Source organism: Vulpes vulpes, chromosome 5 (assembly GCF_048418805.1).
Source record: "Vulpes vulpes isolate BD-2025 chromosome 5, VulVul3, whole genome shotgun sequence".
Classification (NCBI taxonomy): domain Eukaryota; kingdom Metazoa; phylum Chordata; class Mammalia; order Carnivora; family Canidae; genus Vulpes; species Vulpes vulpes.
The window spans coordinates 75,599,930-75,615,913 of record NC_132784.1 but is presented as its reverse complement, the minus strand read 5'-3'; the positions used below and the strand labels follow the sequence as shown (position 1 = coordinate 75,615,913).

The window sequence follows — 15,984 nt, the reverse complement described above, 5'->3', positions numbered from 1 at the left end:
TTGCCTTCAGGGAAATACAAATCAAAACCACAATGAGATACACCACCTCACCCCAGTGAGAATGGGGAAAATTAAAAGACAGGAAACCACAAATTTTGGAGAGGATGTGGAGAAAGGGGAACCCTCTTGCACTGTTGGTGGGAATGTGAACTGATACAGCCAGTCTGGAAAACTGTGTGGAGGTTCCTCAAAGAGATAAAAGTAGAACTACCCTAAGACCGTAAGCAGTGCAATTGCTGGGGATTTACCACAAAGATACAGATGCAGTGAAATGCTAGAACACCTGCACCGCAATGTTTATAGCAGCAATGTCCACAATAGCAAATTGTGGAAAGAGCCTTGGTGTCCATCGAAAGATGAATGGATAAAGAAGATGTGGTCTATGAATACAATGGAATATTACTCAGCCATTAGAAATTAGAAAAATTTCTGTAATGTCCTCATTCGTTCTCTGATAAATGTCCTCATTGTGTCTTAAGTATTTGTCCACCACCACTTCCTATGTAAGAATACTAAGCACCTTTGGTGGGATAGGAAAACAATGTGTTCCGTTGGCAGAAACTTTTCACATGCTTATGAAGTTCATTGTATTCCTTCCTCATTAGCCCAATTTAATTCAAATAATACTTCCTGGTGCCAATTGTTGGGTATTATAAACTCAGATACTGAAAGAGCATTACATGGCAGTGCTTGCTTATATATTGTGATGTGGCAGTGGTGGCGGCAGGTGTGTATTATACATATCAGTTGGGTTATCTTCAAAAGTGAAAATATGTATTTTAAAACATTCTCATATAAAAACAAGAGACAAAAATTGAAATGAGCTAAAACAGACTTTCCAATATTGGGGGCTCCCAAATAATCTGAATTTTTATTTTTCGGACATATTAGGACCAAGTAAAGCTTTTTTTCTGATACCCAAGCAAACAAATATGGCGGTTAAGGGAGGTAAGCTACATTAAGTCAAGATGTAGAGATACTGTGACTTCACTTCTTTTTCCTACAAATGTCCATACATCCAGAATTGATTCTCAAAATAAGAAAGGTAAAGCTTCGGCTCTCCAACTTGAACGAAGTTCCCACTTTTCCTTGCCTTTTCTTGCTTTTCACCTTGCCTCCCTTCTCCCCTTTATCCTCCCTTCTGTGTATTTCTTCCTGCATATTCCTGCTGCCAAATCCCTTTACTGACTCTTCTTTCTGCCTTGTGAAGAGTAATGGGAAGGACCGACCAAAGGGCAGCTGAGTGGCTGATACCACCCATCACTGCCAAGTACAAGATTCTCCTCTCACCATTCAAAAAACTTTGAGAAATTCTCCGGTAACAGTACAGGTTTTCACCAATATTTAAGCTTTTATTAGAGGTTGAGGGTTCCTCCATGTAGAATCCCCTGAGACAAGTTCAGGCACAGATTCCAGAGCAGAATTCTCTTATAATGCCTTCTCCAAATGCCAGGTTATCAAGACAGCCACCTACATTAAGTTCCAGTTACATATGGATTAGCACCTTGAACACATTCATTACATCTAGAATAAAACCTAGACACAGAATTGGAGTGTGCTCACACACACAATCATTCTCTCACTAGTTAGTGCATTAACTTCTGAAAGGAAATTGAAGCAGGAAGCTAAATTTTCATGTGAATATGACCAGATGTCAATACCATTCAACTGAGGTCTATGATAGGTTTTTCAAAGTTCTTTGGACTATAATTAATCCTATTTTAATGCAATTCTCTCAGAATAAGGAGTCTATATATTTATTACTATTTATTAATATTAATACAATTAAATAAACAAAAAGCATGATTAAAAATTACTAATTGATTGTATTCCTCAAAGAAAAATACTTTAACTTTCCTGTCCATGAAGGAAAACCAAGCTGTTAAGCAAATATACATTAGGATCCCTGATTATCATGTATCAACAGAAGTCATACTTTGCTACACCATAACTTTTTCATGGCATTTTTCACTTCTGCATTCCTCAGTGTGTAGATCAGAGGGTTCAGCAAGGGTGTCCCAATGGTATAAAACACAGCCACCACCTTGTCTATTGGAAATGTGGTTGCCGGACGTGTATATATGAATATGCATGGGACAAAACATAAGACAACCACAATAAAATGGGAGGTGCAGGTCGAAAGGGCTTTTCGCCTTCCTTCTGCACTGTAGTTTCTCAAAGAGTACAAGATGATAACATAAGAGATAAGCAGAATTATGAAACTCACCATGCATATGGCTCTACTGTTAGAAACAACTAGCAAATTTATTACATAAGTGTCCATGCAAGCAAGTTTCAGCAAGGGCTGCAAGTCACAGAAATAGTGATCAATCACATTGGGACCACAGAAAGGCAATCTCAAAGCCAGGAAAATTTGTGCTGAAGAGTGGATACACGATCCCACCCAACCCAGAATCACCAGCACAGCGCAGACATGCCTGTTCATGATGGTTGTGTATCGCAAGGGCTTACAAATGGCTACATAGCGATCAAAAGCCATCAGAATCAGCACGAAGATTCCCATGCAACCAAAGAAATGGGATGAAAAGACCTGAGTCATGCACTCATTGTAGGAAATGGTCTTCTGCTGGGAAATGGCATCCACAATCAACCTGGGAGCTGTGGTTGTAGAGAAGCAGGCATCAGCAAAGGACAGGTAAAAGAGGAAGAAGTACATGGGACTCCCAAGGGTCCTGCTTCTTTGAATAGTCACTACAATGAGAAAGTTTCCCAACAGTGTGGCAAGGTAAAACATCAAGAAGACCCCAAATATTTCTTTCTGTTTTCTTGGATCCTGTGTCAAGCCAAGCAGAATGAATTCCTTCACACTGCTATTCACTGACATAGTAGTTTGCAGGTAATGTGAACTTGATAAAAACTTAATCTGCAAAAAGAAGAAAAGAAGTGACATCTTGGGGAGATCATTGGGGTGACCTCTGAGTTCCTTATTTTTGCTCCATGTTACCTCCAACTTCCTTTAATCCCTACAAATCTTTGTAAATCTGCAGAAGTCCCAGCCTCTCCCAGATCTATCTATTCATTCAGAAACTAACTCAATTGGATCAAAGCCTTTGCATTTGGAGAATAAAAAGTCAATATCCTTTAAACATTTTGATTCCTACCAATATTGAAAATGGCAAATCTTGTTCTTTCCTTGGTCAGGTGCCTTAACTGCCTTGAAATTTGGCTTTCATCTGAAAATTTATATCCAATAGTGCCCAAAGAATGAAAAAATATTTTATATCATCACATATACACGCATCTAGTTCATTTATTATGCATTTTATCTATGTGCTTTGAAATCTGAAAAACACTATTCTAATATTTAGCACTCCTAGTGTTGGAGAAACCTCCTGAAGAAAATATCCTCAGTTGAGTTCACTGATTTGGGGTCCCTGACTTCACCTCTGAGCTTATCAGTATCTTGGATGAAATATCCTTTACAAAAACCTATTTCAAGAGGCTTTTATCTCTTGCGTTCTATGTCACCTTCACTGATAGTCATTTGATTAAAAAGGCCTGGAGAAGTTTGAGGTTTGTCATAATTGAGGAAATTTCCTGTTTACCCTCTTTACTATTCTATTAAACTGAAGTCATTCAGGATCTCTGCATATGGATTCCATGTGGCATAAAATTCCTAATGATGTCTATACTCTAAATAGTGCTTTTACACATATATGTTCCTTTTTACCCTGAATTGTCTTATTTCTAAAAATACCATTTGAAGAATATTCCATTATTCGATATACTATGTTATGGATTTTCTGTTTCAAGTTCTTTTTCATAGCATATATAGTTTGTTTTGAAATCATTGTATGCCATTGTGTGTTCTGATTTTGACTTGGACTTATTATAACACTTCTTCTCATGTTACCATATTTTCCATGGATAAATTGTTCATTTAATAACTGACATTGTAAAATTTTTCTAAGTGGTATTTATTTGACCCTTTGTCAACCGAGGTAATGCTGTTGCTTTCAATGTTCATTCTCACAAACAACAATTCAGAGTAATTTTACTAAAATCATGATATTGCTGCCCAAATGCTTGATATTGCCATTGTGATTGGTAATGATTAAAAGGTTCTTCCATATTTTGTGACCATTTATTAACTATACTTTATTTTCAAAAATTCATGATATCATTAATTCTTCAAAGTACACAGACGACTGAGAAAAGATAATTAACTCTGTCTCAAAATTATTGACTCTATGATCCTACCCTCCAGAAATGACTGTTTTTTTGTATTTTTTAATATTCTAACAGTATACTTGTATATGTGGATCTCTTTTGTATATACAAGTATGGCCAATATTTCAAGGTTGATGATATTCCAAAAAAGCTGATGAACATGCAAACACAAGTTATTTTGTGACATATCTTATTACCTCACTGGCATAATAGTAAATAATTATATTTTATTATGTGCATATACCTTTTTATCATAAACCACATTTAACAGTTTTACTGCATTTTTCAAAACGATTTTTATTTATTTATTCATGAGAGACACAGAAGAAGAGAAGTAGGCAGAGGGAGAAGCAGGCTCCATGCAGGGAGCCCGACATGGCACTCGATCCTGGGTCTCCAGGATCAGGCCCTGGGCAGAAGGTACGCCAAACCACGGAACCACCTGGGCTGCCCAGTTTTATTGTATTTTTTATGTAAAGATTGTCCATCTGAGAATTTTCATCTTTTGTCAGTTTATATTTTGCTGTCTTGATATTTTATCTGGGATAACTATTAATCTAGCAAAACATTACATTTCCTGGCCAAGAACACAGGTGCTAGATTCAGATGTCTTGAGTTCAAATCCTAGTTCCACTATATACTAGTTTGGGAAAGCCACTTGAGCATAATCATGGTACCTAGGTAGATAAAATGAGAAAAATCCCCAGCTCGTAGTGAGTAAGAACTATTAATTGCCAACCTCTGCTTCTTTCACTATCATGATTTTACTTTTTCTCTGTTTCTGGGGCTCTTTCTCTTTTCCTGTAATCTGATCTTCCAATTTTCCCATTTTAATTTAGCCCACTTCCAAAACATTTTAAAATTATACTATCTACTCACTTCTCTCATAACCCTACAGTAATATTTTCTTTTGAGTATTGACTCACCAATATCTGGAGTTATTGTAAAGAATGGGAAAAATATTCCACTGCTCTTAATAGTTTGAGTTTTAAGATAAATATAGTTGAAATCATTCATTATGTAAGGCACTCTATCATTGGTATTAGCAGAATAGAAAGAGACAAGACACAAGACTACAAATTTCTAAAGAATACCTTGGGAGTAAAAAATTCAAAATTATGTTAACAGATGATTCATAACTTTAACTGAAGAAAGACATTCTAAATTCGGTTTCCTGAGATGCAGATATTCAAAAGCACAGCAGGGAGGTGGGTTAGCACAGTAATAGTGCTTATACGCCGAAGCCACACAGCCTAGATTTGTAACCCATCCAAATGCTCACCGTGGTGAGATACGTAACAAGTCCCTTGATATCTCTGTGCTTCATTTTCTTCACCTGTGAACATTAAGAGCAAAGCAACCTACCTTTTAGGGTTTCTATGAAGGCTAAATAATTCAGTATGTACAAAGAATGGGAGAAGGAGGTCTGTGCACCTGCAATTGCAATCGTTGCTTTCATTAGGATTATTAGTATCAATTTTCCATTATGATGATTAGTATCAACTTTCAAATATATTAATCTACCTTGTTTATTTACCCATAAAACAGATGCACAACTGTTTTGCACACTAATGTTCTGAATGCCAGACTTGTCACAACTGATTAGCCAACTGTAACCCACCATCATCAATGAGCGACCAGTTAATCCTAGGGTTCACTCTTTTCACGTGCTACATTCTATGGATTTGGGTAAATGTTAAGGACTTGCATCCATCATTATAATATCATACAGAGCATTTCCACTGGCCTAAAAGCAGAATCATTTTAGATTCATGACATAGAAGATATTTTTTTCATGTAGTGTCTAATATTCATTAAATTCTGAATAAATTGTCTCACAGTAGGGCAGCCCTAGTGGCTCAGCTGTTTAGCACCACCTTTAGCCCAGGGTATGATCCTGGAGACCTGGGATCGAGTCCAACATTGGGCTCCCTGCATGTAGCCAGCTTCTCCCTCTGCCTGTGTCCCTGCCTCTATCTCTCTCTGCCTCTTATGAATAAATAAATAAAATCTATAAAAAGAATGTCTCACACTATTTTGTTGAGGAAAACAGCAATTTGATTTTGATACCTATATGAGTTTGCATTGTGAAAAATATCAGCTCATATGTACTGCAAAATCAGCTTGGTATTTCACAAACATCAGAACTACAAATGGCCAATCCTAGATTTTTTTTTAAAGATTTTATTCATTTACTCATGAGAGACTCAGAGAGAGAGGCATAGACACAGGCAGAGGGAGGAGCAGGCTCCACGCAGGAAGCTTGACATGGGAATGGATTTCAGGTCTCCAGGATCACGCCGGGGGCCTAAGGCAGGTGCTAACCTGCTGAGCCACCCGGGCTGCCCATAATCTCAGAATTCTTTAAATGGACCATCCATGTTTCTAAACAGAAAGAAAGGACACAATTTCAGATATTCTCTCTTCTCCTCATCCTGCATCCTCTACCTCATTTTATCACCTTGCTATAACGTGAAATGGAATAGCACATTCTAAAAATATAGAGAACCATGAATATAATAAAATGGTTACTATGGTTTTCTAATGCAATGGCTGAAATACTCACCATAACTTTGAAAGCCCTCCAACACTGTGCCATAATCTTGCTCACCACATTTCCTCCCGTGCCTCTGGGCATGTATGCTCCAGCCATGCCTGACATTGCTGTCCTTCATAAATATGCCTCCACACCATCTCATTCACTAAATTTTCACTATTTCTTAGTTATGCAGGCCTTCCTCTGATTAGACCTCGACTCTGCATTGCTAACTGTGCACACTGTACTGAGTTCAGATGCCATCTGCGAAGCAAAACCTTCCAGGTTTTAAAGAAAACCTTCTTGCTAATGACCTTCCAGTGGGAAGTGTGTGTGAGTGTGTGTGTGTGTGTGTGCATCCTGAATCAAACAATCCTTAATTATCATCGCTTTTCATTTTTCTTTTAATATCTTTGTTCATCTATTATTTATCTCATAAGGCAAGTTCAAGTGTTTTATTTTGGGCAAATCAAGTTAGGCTGGCAGACAGTTTAGCAGAGACAAGTAACAAAGAAACCAGTACCTCTAGCCTTTGTGCTCCATGGCAACCTCTCCTTCTTGGACACTCCACCTCATACTGCCAAGAGAATCATCATTCCTCAGCCACTTGAGTGGAACCAACATAAAGCCAGAAATCATAAATAGGTTAGGAACAAAACCATGGTCATATCCAGTACACGTCCTGACTTGCAAAAGGATGGAAAATTCTGATAAGTCAGGAAAAAAAGAGACCAGCATTTATATTTATACTTAAATGTAAATACACAGTGCAAGACTGAGCAAAGAATGTTGCTAGGGACCAAAGAGGGCTTCATCCTAGGATTTCACTAGAGTTTTCTTCTTGTTCCTCCACTCTGTCGATCATCCCTTACTCCAAGATCAAAATGAAACTGTAATTATTAGGTATCAGGGGGTTTAGGCCGCCAAAATTACCATCATTTATATCAGAACAAGTGCCGTAGAATCATGGTAACAACACTCTCTAAGAATACTGACTGCCGTGGTCAGTATACAGGCTTTACTTTTGCTGGCCTTAAACCTTGCAAGTAAGAAACCCACTTGTGTAGGATACTATACCTTTACACCCTTCGATGTACCCCTCACTCAATAAGAATTGGTCTTGAGACAGTGCTGCATCAATAACAGTGAAAGGCAAAAACCCTGACACATCAGAATCTTTTCAGTGCTGAATGGTGATCGAGAAAAAGAGCATAGTATAGTTGGCTTGAAAACTTACCATATTTCTTATACAGAAATAGATGAGATCCAATAGAGAGCCCATAGTTTTTGCTCTTGCAACTCCTATTTATTTTGAAGATGAATAAGGTGCAATATGTTTGCAACATGTAAATTGTACTTAAAGTACATCTAGTTGGCTTTCCCTTGCAAGATCCATGGGGAGAGAAGATACACCATAGTTAACCCTAATCTTTCCTAGAGGCTTGGGTTAGACACTTCAATAAGGTCTGTAATTATGAACAGAAAGTTTCTTATATCTTCGTTAGAATTTTCTAAAATAAAAGGTATAATTCCCACTATTCTATGATAGAAACATCTCCAAAGCCAGCTCTAGTACCCCAAAACAATTCCTTGGCAGAGCACGTGGACTAACATTTCTTCTTCCTACACCAGATATATATAGACAATTCATAGACGTTCACAAATACCCAGCCTTTGGAAGGATAAGAACTCTGCCCTCCCCCCCCCCAATCCCAAAGGATATGCTCTATAAACTACTAAGCTCAGTCACTCCTGGAAAACTGCAAACCATGGTGCCAAGTAATCCCAGACAAGGCTGTCAAGAGGCAGATTCTTCCCACAGAGTCCTTCTCCCCTCCAAGACTCTGTAGGGACCCATCTCATTTCTGTTACCAACTGCTCCACTGGTGCCCTAAGGAGAAAGTATTCCTTCAAGTCACACTGAAGTATAGGCTAAAAATTCCCAAAGGATTTACTCTTTTACTTAAAAATCTTTTACAGATTTTTACTCTGCATTTTCCTAACAGCATAGAAAGCTCTGAGCACAGGTGCACATTCCAACACATGTGATATGCCTGAATTCTAGCTTCATGATCCATGTCTCTGTGAATTTAATCAAGTTTCTTTACTTCTCCCAATTTCCTATTCTAGAAAATGTTACCATATATATAATAATTATTATCAATATTAATGATATGGATATGATACAAATACACAGAAACCGAGTAAGTAAAATTTCTATAATATGTGGAAGTTATTAACTCAGTAATAACTAAAGCCAAAGAGAAAGTGGAAATGAAAATAAAAGATTTTTTGTTTCAAAAGCAAGTTAAGTTATAGATTACATACAATAAAATGCACATTTTTTGTTTGAACAATTCTACACATTGCTTAGTGCTCACCATAACAGGTGTATTCTCAATCCCCTTCACCCTATTCACCCATCTGGCCACCTATTCTCAATATTTAAGAGTATGAGTTTTTTTGGTCTCCTTTTTTCTTTTTCATTTGTTTTCTTTCTTAAATATACACCTGAATGAATTCATATGATATTTGTCTTTGTCTGAGTTATTCACTTAGTATTAGACTCCCAAACTCCATCCAAGTCATTGCAAAAATTATTTTGGTAAGCATCCTATAGTGGAATTACTGATCATATCATATCTATTTTTCATTTTTGAGGAAACTCCATCATGCTTCCACAGTTACTGCACCAGTTTACATTCTCACCAGCAGTGTATAAGGGTTCATTTTATATCAAGTCTTTGCAACACACCTTATTTCTTTTTTTTTTAATTGTAGCCATTCTGACAGGTATGAGGTGGCATCTCATTGTGGTTTTGATTTCCATTTCCCTGATGATGAATGATATTGAACATCTTTTGATATGTTGACTTGTTATTTTTATGTCTTCTTGGAAAAATGTGTATTCAGGTCTCTGTCCATTTTTAAGTCAGATTTTAGTCTTTGTGGTAGTGAGTTATATCTTTTATATATAACTAACTTCATGTTTTAGGAGTGGGCTATTTTGCCTCCATGTATTTGTGTTCTTTCTAGATTTTTTCTTGTAAGTACTTATAGATTCATACTACTGTGATCAAAAAAGAAGTTTGCCAGAGGAGGGGGCAAGATGCCAGAAGTGTAGGGTCCCCAACTCACCTGTCCCCACCAAATTACCTAGATAACTTTGCAATCATCCTGAAAACCTACGAATTCGGCATTTAAAGAGATTTAAAGAGAACAGCTGGAATACTACAGTGAGAAGAGTTCACGCTTCTATCAAGGTCGGAAGACGGAAAAAAAAATAAATAAGAAAGCATCAAAGGGGAAGAGGCCCCGAAGAGAAGGGCTAAGGCCACGGCGAGAGCACCCAGGACAGGAAAGCCCAGGCCCAGAGAAGCAGGAGCTTCACCAACTTTCCCGATGGAAACGCACTCACAGGGAGTTGGAGCAGGATCTCAGGAGGGCGGGGATGCCCTCAGGCTCCCAGGGGCGCTAACAGAGCACCTGGCCCCGAGGAGAGCGTACCACACCCCGCAGCTGAGCTCCCTAAAGGGCTGCAACCTGCGGCGCCGAGCCCGGGAGCAGCTCTGGGGGCTGGAGCGGAGGGGGCTGCATGTAGGGGGCTGCGCAGGCCTGGAGCCCAAGGCACTGGGGGAAACAGCCCAGGATCCGGCGCTCCCGCTGGGACAGGCAGAAGCCAGGAGGGCACAGGACAGCAAGAACACTCGTGCCGCAGACCCAAGCTGTGCTGATCAGCTGCCCCCGACCCGGAGCATCCAGGCCCCTGCAGACTGAGAGCTGCAGTAGTTCCTGTGGGAGCTGACTCCAAGGCTGGAGAGCTGGCGCTGCCACTGTTGTTGATCCTCCTGGGGCTTCACAGAATAAACAACCCCCACTGAGCCTCACAGCGGCCTCACAGGAAAAGCAGGATAAACAACTCCCATGGAGCCCTACACCAGGCAGGGGGCTGAGCAGCTCCCCCAGGTGCTCACACCTGAGTATCAGAACAGCAGGGCCCTCAGCTGGAACGACAGGGGAAAAGCAAGTTATTGACCAAGCAGCACTGGAAAGTTCCAGGGGAAGTTGAGGGATTTACAGTACATAGAAACAGAAGATACTTCCCCTTGTTTTGGTTTCCTTTTGTTCCCCCCGTTTTTTATTTCTTCCTCCTTTTTTCTTTCTCTCTTTTTCTCCTTTTTCCAGTACAACTTGTTTTTGGCCACTCTGCACTGAGCAAAATGACTAGAAGGAAAACCTCACCTCAAAAGAAAGAATCAGAAACTATCCTCTCTCCCACAGAGTTACAAAATCTGGATTACAATTCAATGTCAGAAAGCCAATTCAGAAGCACTATTATACAGCTACTGGTGGCTCTAGAAAAAAGCATAAAGGATTCAAGATTCTTCATGACTGCAGAATTTAGATCTAATCCGGCAGAAATTAAAAATCAATTAAATGAAATGCAATCCAAACTGGAGGTCCTAATGACGAGGGTTAACGAGGTAGAATGAGTGAGTGTGAGTGAGTGACATAGAAGACAAGTTGGGGGGATCCCTGGGTGGCGCAGCGGTTTAGCGCCTGCCTTTGGCCCAGGGCGCGATCCTGGAGACCCGGGATCGAATCCCACGTCGGGCTCCCGGTGCATGGAGCCTGCTTCTCCCTCTGCCTGTGTCTCTGCCTCTCTCTCTCTCTCTCTCTGTGACTATCATAAATAAATAAAAAATTAAAAAAAAATTAAAAAAAATACAATAAAAAATAAAATTAAAAAAAAAGAAGACAAGTTGGTGGCAAGGAGGGAAACTGAGAAAAAAAGAGAAAAACAATTAAAAGATCATGAGGATAGATTAAGGGAAATAAATGACAGCCTCAGAAGGAAAAGTCTACATTTAATTGGGGTTCCTAAGGGCACTGAAGGGACAGAGGTGCAGAACATGTATTTGAACAAATCATAGCTGAGAACCTTCCTAACCTGGGAAGGGAAACAGGCTTTCAGACCCAGGAAATAGAGAGATCCCCCCCACACCGAAAATCAATAAAAACCGCTCAGTGGAGGAGGAGCAAGATGGCGGAAGAGTAGGGTCCCCAAGTCACCTGTCCCCACCAAATTACCTAGAAAACCTTCAAATCATCCTGAAAATCTACGAATTCGACCTGAGATTTAAAGAGAGACCAGCTGGAATGCTACAGTGAGAAGAGTTCGCGCTTCTATCAAGGTGGGAAGACGGGGAAAAAGAAATAAAGAAACAAAAGGCCTCCAAGGGGGAGGGGCCCCGCGAGGAGTCGGGCTGAGGCCGGGGCGAGTGTCCCCAGGACAGGAGAGCCCCGACCCGGAGAAGCAGGAGCTGCACCGACCTTCCCCGCGGAAAGGGGCCCGCAGGGAGTTAGAGCAGGACCCAGGAGGGCGGGGATGCCCTCGGGCTCCCTGGGACACTGACAGACACCTGCGCCCCCGAGAGAGTGCGCCGAGCTCCCTAAGGGCTGCAGCGCTCGGCGGGACCCGGAGCAGCTCGGAGGGGCTCGGGCGGCGGCTCTGCGGAGGGGGCTGCGGGGCGGGAGCGCGAATCCAACAGCGCAGGCCCCGGAGCACAACGCGCCCCAGCGGGGACACAGCCCAGTATCAGGCCTCCCCCCAGGACAGGCAGAGGCTGGGAGCGCCCAGGACAGCAAGGACGATCCTGCCCTGAGCTGAGCAGATCAGCGGCCCCGCCCGGAGCATCCAGGCCCTGCAGACGGAGAGCCCCGGAGTTCCTGCGGGAGCTGACTCCAGGGCTCCAGAGCTACCGCGGCCACTGTGGCTGTTCCTCCAGGGGCCTCACGGGCTAAACAACCCCCACTGAGCCCTGCACCAGGAAGGGGGCAGAGCAGCTCCCCCAAGTGCTAAGACCTGAAAATCAACACAGCAGGCCCCTCCCCCAGAAGACCAGCTAGACAGACAAGTTCCAGGGGAAGTCAAGGGACTTAAAGTATACAGAATCAGAAGATACTCCCCAGTGGTTTTTTTTTGTTTTTGTTTTTGTTTGTTTTGGTTTTTGTTTTGTTTTTTTTTGTTTTTTTTGCTTTTTGATTCCTGGTTGCTTCCCCAACCCTTTTTTTTTCCTTTCTTTCTTTTTCTTTCTATTTTCTTCTCTTTTTTCTTTTTCTTCTCTTTCCTTCCTTCTCTCTCTTTTTCTCCTTTTCCCAATACAACTTGTTTTTGGCCACTCTGCACTGAGCAAAATGACTAGAAGGAAAACCTCACCTCAAAAGAAAGAATCAGAAACAGTCCTCTCTCCCACAGAGTTACAAAATCTGGATTACAATTCAATGTTAGAAAGCCAATTCAGAAGCACTATTATATAGCTACTGGTGGCTCTAGAAAAAAGCATAAAGGACTCAAGAGACTTCATGACTGCAGAATTTAGATCTAATCAGGCAGAAATTGGGATCCCTGGGTGGCGCATCGGTTTGGCGCCTGCCTTTGGCCCAGGGCGCGATCCTGGAGACCCGGGATCGAGTCCCACATCAGGCTCCCGGTGCATGGAGCCTGCTTCTCCCTCTGCCTGTGTCTCTGACTCTCTCTCTCTCACTGTGTGCCTATCATAAATTTAAAAAAAATTAATCAGGCAGAAATTAAAAATCAATTGAATGAGATGCAATCCAAACTAGAAGTCCTAACGACGAGGCTTAACGAGGTGGAAGAACAAGTGAGTGACATAGAAGACAAGTTGATGGCAAAGAGGGAAACTGAGGAAAAAAGAGACAAACAATTAAAAGACCATAAGGATAGATTAAGGGAAATAATCCACAGCCTGAGGAAGAAAAACCTACGTTTAATTGGGGTTCCCAAGGGCGATAAAAGGGCCAGAGGGCCAGAATATGTATTTGAACAAATCATAGCTGAAAACTTTCCTAATCTGGGAAGGGAAACAGGCATTCAGATCCAGGAAATAGAGAGATCCCCCCCTAAAATCAATAAAAACCGTTCAACACCTCGACATCTAATAGTTAAGCTTGCAAATTCCAAAGATAAAGAGAAGATCCTTAAAGCAGCAAGAGACAATAAATCCCTGACTTTTATGGAGAGGAGTATTAGGGTAACAGCAGACCTCTCCACAGAGACCTGGCAGGTCAGAAAGGGCTGGCAGGATATATTCAGGGTCCTAAATGAGAAGAACATGCAACCAAGAATACTTTATCCAGCAAGGCTCTCATTAAGAATGAAAGGTGAGATAATGAGCTTTCCAAGACAGGCAGGAACTGAAACAATATGTGACCTCCAAACCAGCTCTGCAAGAAATTTTAAGGGGGACTCTTAAAATTCCCCTTTAAGAAGAAGTTCAGTGGAACAATCCACAAAAACAAGGACTGAATAGATATCATGATGACACTAAACTCATATCTGTCAATAGTAACTCTGAACGTGAATGGGCTTAATGACCCCATCAAAAGGCGCAGGGTTTCAGACTGGATAAAAAAGCAGGACCCATCTATTTGCTGTCTACAAGAGACTCATTTTAGACAGAAGGACACCTACAGCCTGAAAATAAAAGGTTGGAGAACCATTTACCATTCAAATGGTCCTCAAAAGGAAGCAGGGGTAGCCATCCTTATATCAGATAAACTAAAATTTACCCCAAAGACTAGTGAGAGATGAAGAGGGACACTGTATCATATTTAAAGGATCTATCCAAAAAGAGGACTTAACAATCCTCAATATATATGCCCCGAATGTGGGAGCGCCCAAATATTTAAATCAATTAATAACCAAAGGGAAGAAATACTTAGATAATAATACACTATACTCGGTGAATTCAATGTAGCTCTTTCTATACTCGATAGGTCTTCTAAGCACAACATCTCCACAGAAACGAGAATTTTCAATGATACACTGGACCAGATGGATTTCACAGACATCTACAGAACTTTACATCCAAACTCAACTGAATAGACATTCGTCTCAAGTGCACATGGAACTTTCTCCAGAATAGACCACATACTGGGTTACAAATCGGGTCTGAACCTATACCAAAAGATTGGGATCGTCCCCTGCATATTCTCTGACCATAATGCTTGAAATTAGAACTAAATAACAACAAGTTTGGAAGGACCTCAAACACATGGAGGTTAAGGACCATCCTGCTAAAAGATGAAAGGGTCAACCAGGAAATTAAGGAAGAATTAAAAAGATTCATGGAAACTGATGAGAATGAAGATACAACCATTCAAAATCTTTGGGACACAGCAAAAGCAGTCCTACGGGGGAAATACATTGCAATTCAAGCATCCATTCAAAAACTGGAAAGAACTCAAATACAAAAGCTAACCTTACACATAAAGGAGCTAGAGAAAAAACAGCAGATAGAACCTACACACAGCAGAAGCAGAGAGTTAATAAAATTCGAGCAGAACTGAATGAAATACAGACCAGAAGAACTGTGGAACAGATCAACAAAACAAGGAGTTGGTTCTTTGAAAGAATTAATAAGATAGATCATCCATTAGGCAGCCCTATTAAAAAGAAAAGAGAAAAGATGAAAGTTAATGAAATCATGAATGAGATAGGAGAGATCAGAACCAATACCAAGGAAATACAAATGATCTTAAAAATTATTGTGAGCAGCTTTATGCAAATAAATTAGGGAGTCCAGAAGAAATGGACGCATTTCTGGAAAACCACAAACTATCAACACTGGAACAGGAAAAAATAGAAAACCTGAACAGGCCATAGCCAGGGAGAAAATTGAAGCAGTCATCAAAAAACTCCCAAGACACAAAACTCCAAGGCCAGGTGGCTTCCCAGGGGAATTCTATAAAAAGTTTAAAGAAGAAACCATACCCATTCTACTAAATCTGTTCAGAAAGATAGAAAGAGATGGAATACTTCCAGACTCATTCTATGAGTCCAGCATCACCTTAATTCCAAAATCAGACAAAGACCCCACCAAAGAGGAAAATTAGAGATGAATATCCTTGAAGAACATGTATGCAAAAATTCTCAACAAGATACTAACCAATAGGATCCAACAATACATTAAGAAGATTATTCACCATGACCAAGTGGGATTTATCCCCGGGAAGCAAGGCTGGTTCAACACTCAAATAGCAATCAATATCATAGATCATATCAATGAGAGAAAAAAAAGAACCATATGATCCTCTCAATATATGCAGAGAAAGCATTTGCCAAAGCATCCATTCCTGATCAAAACTCTTCGGAGTGTAGGGATAGAGGGAACATTCTTCAGCATCTTAAAATCCATCTATGAAAAGCCCACAGGAAACATCATTCTCAATGG

General features: G+C 40.5%; 1 protein-coding gene across 1 annotated transcript; it reads right to left on the bottom strand.

The window, feature by feature from the left end:
- Positions 1–1,930: 1,930 nt before the first annotated feature.
- On the bottom strand, positions 1,931–2,858 carry LOC112912189 (olfactory receptor 4C11-like). Its single transcript, XM_025988925.2, has one exon. It carries the CDS (start codon positions 2,843–2,845, stop codon positions 1,931–1,933), a length of 915 nt encoding a protein of 304 aa, XP_025844710.2. The 5' UTR covers positions 2,846–2,858.
- Between the last annotated feature and the right edge of the window lie 13,126 nt (positions 2,859–15,984).

Excerpts from the sequence above, each read along its gene's own strand:
- LOC112912189 (XM_025988925.2), bottom strand. The coding sequence starts at position 2,845 with ATGTCAGTGAATAGCAGTGTGAAGGAATTCATTCTGCTTGGCTTGACA.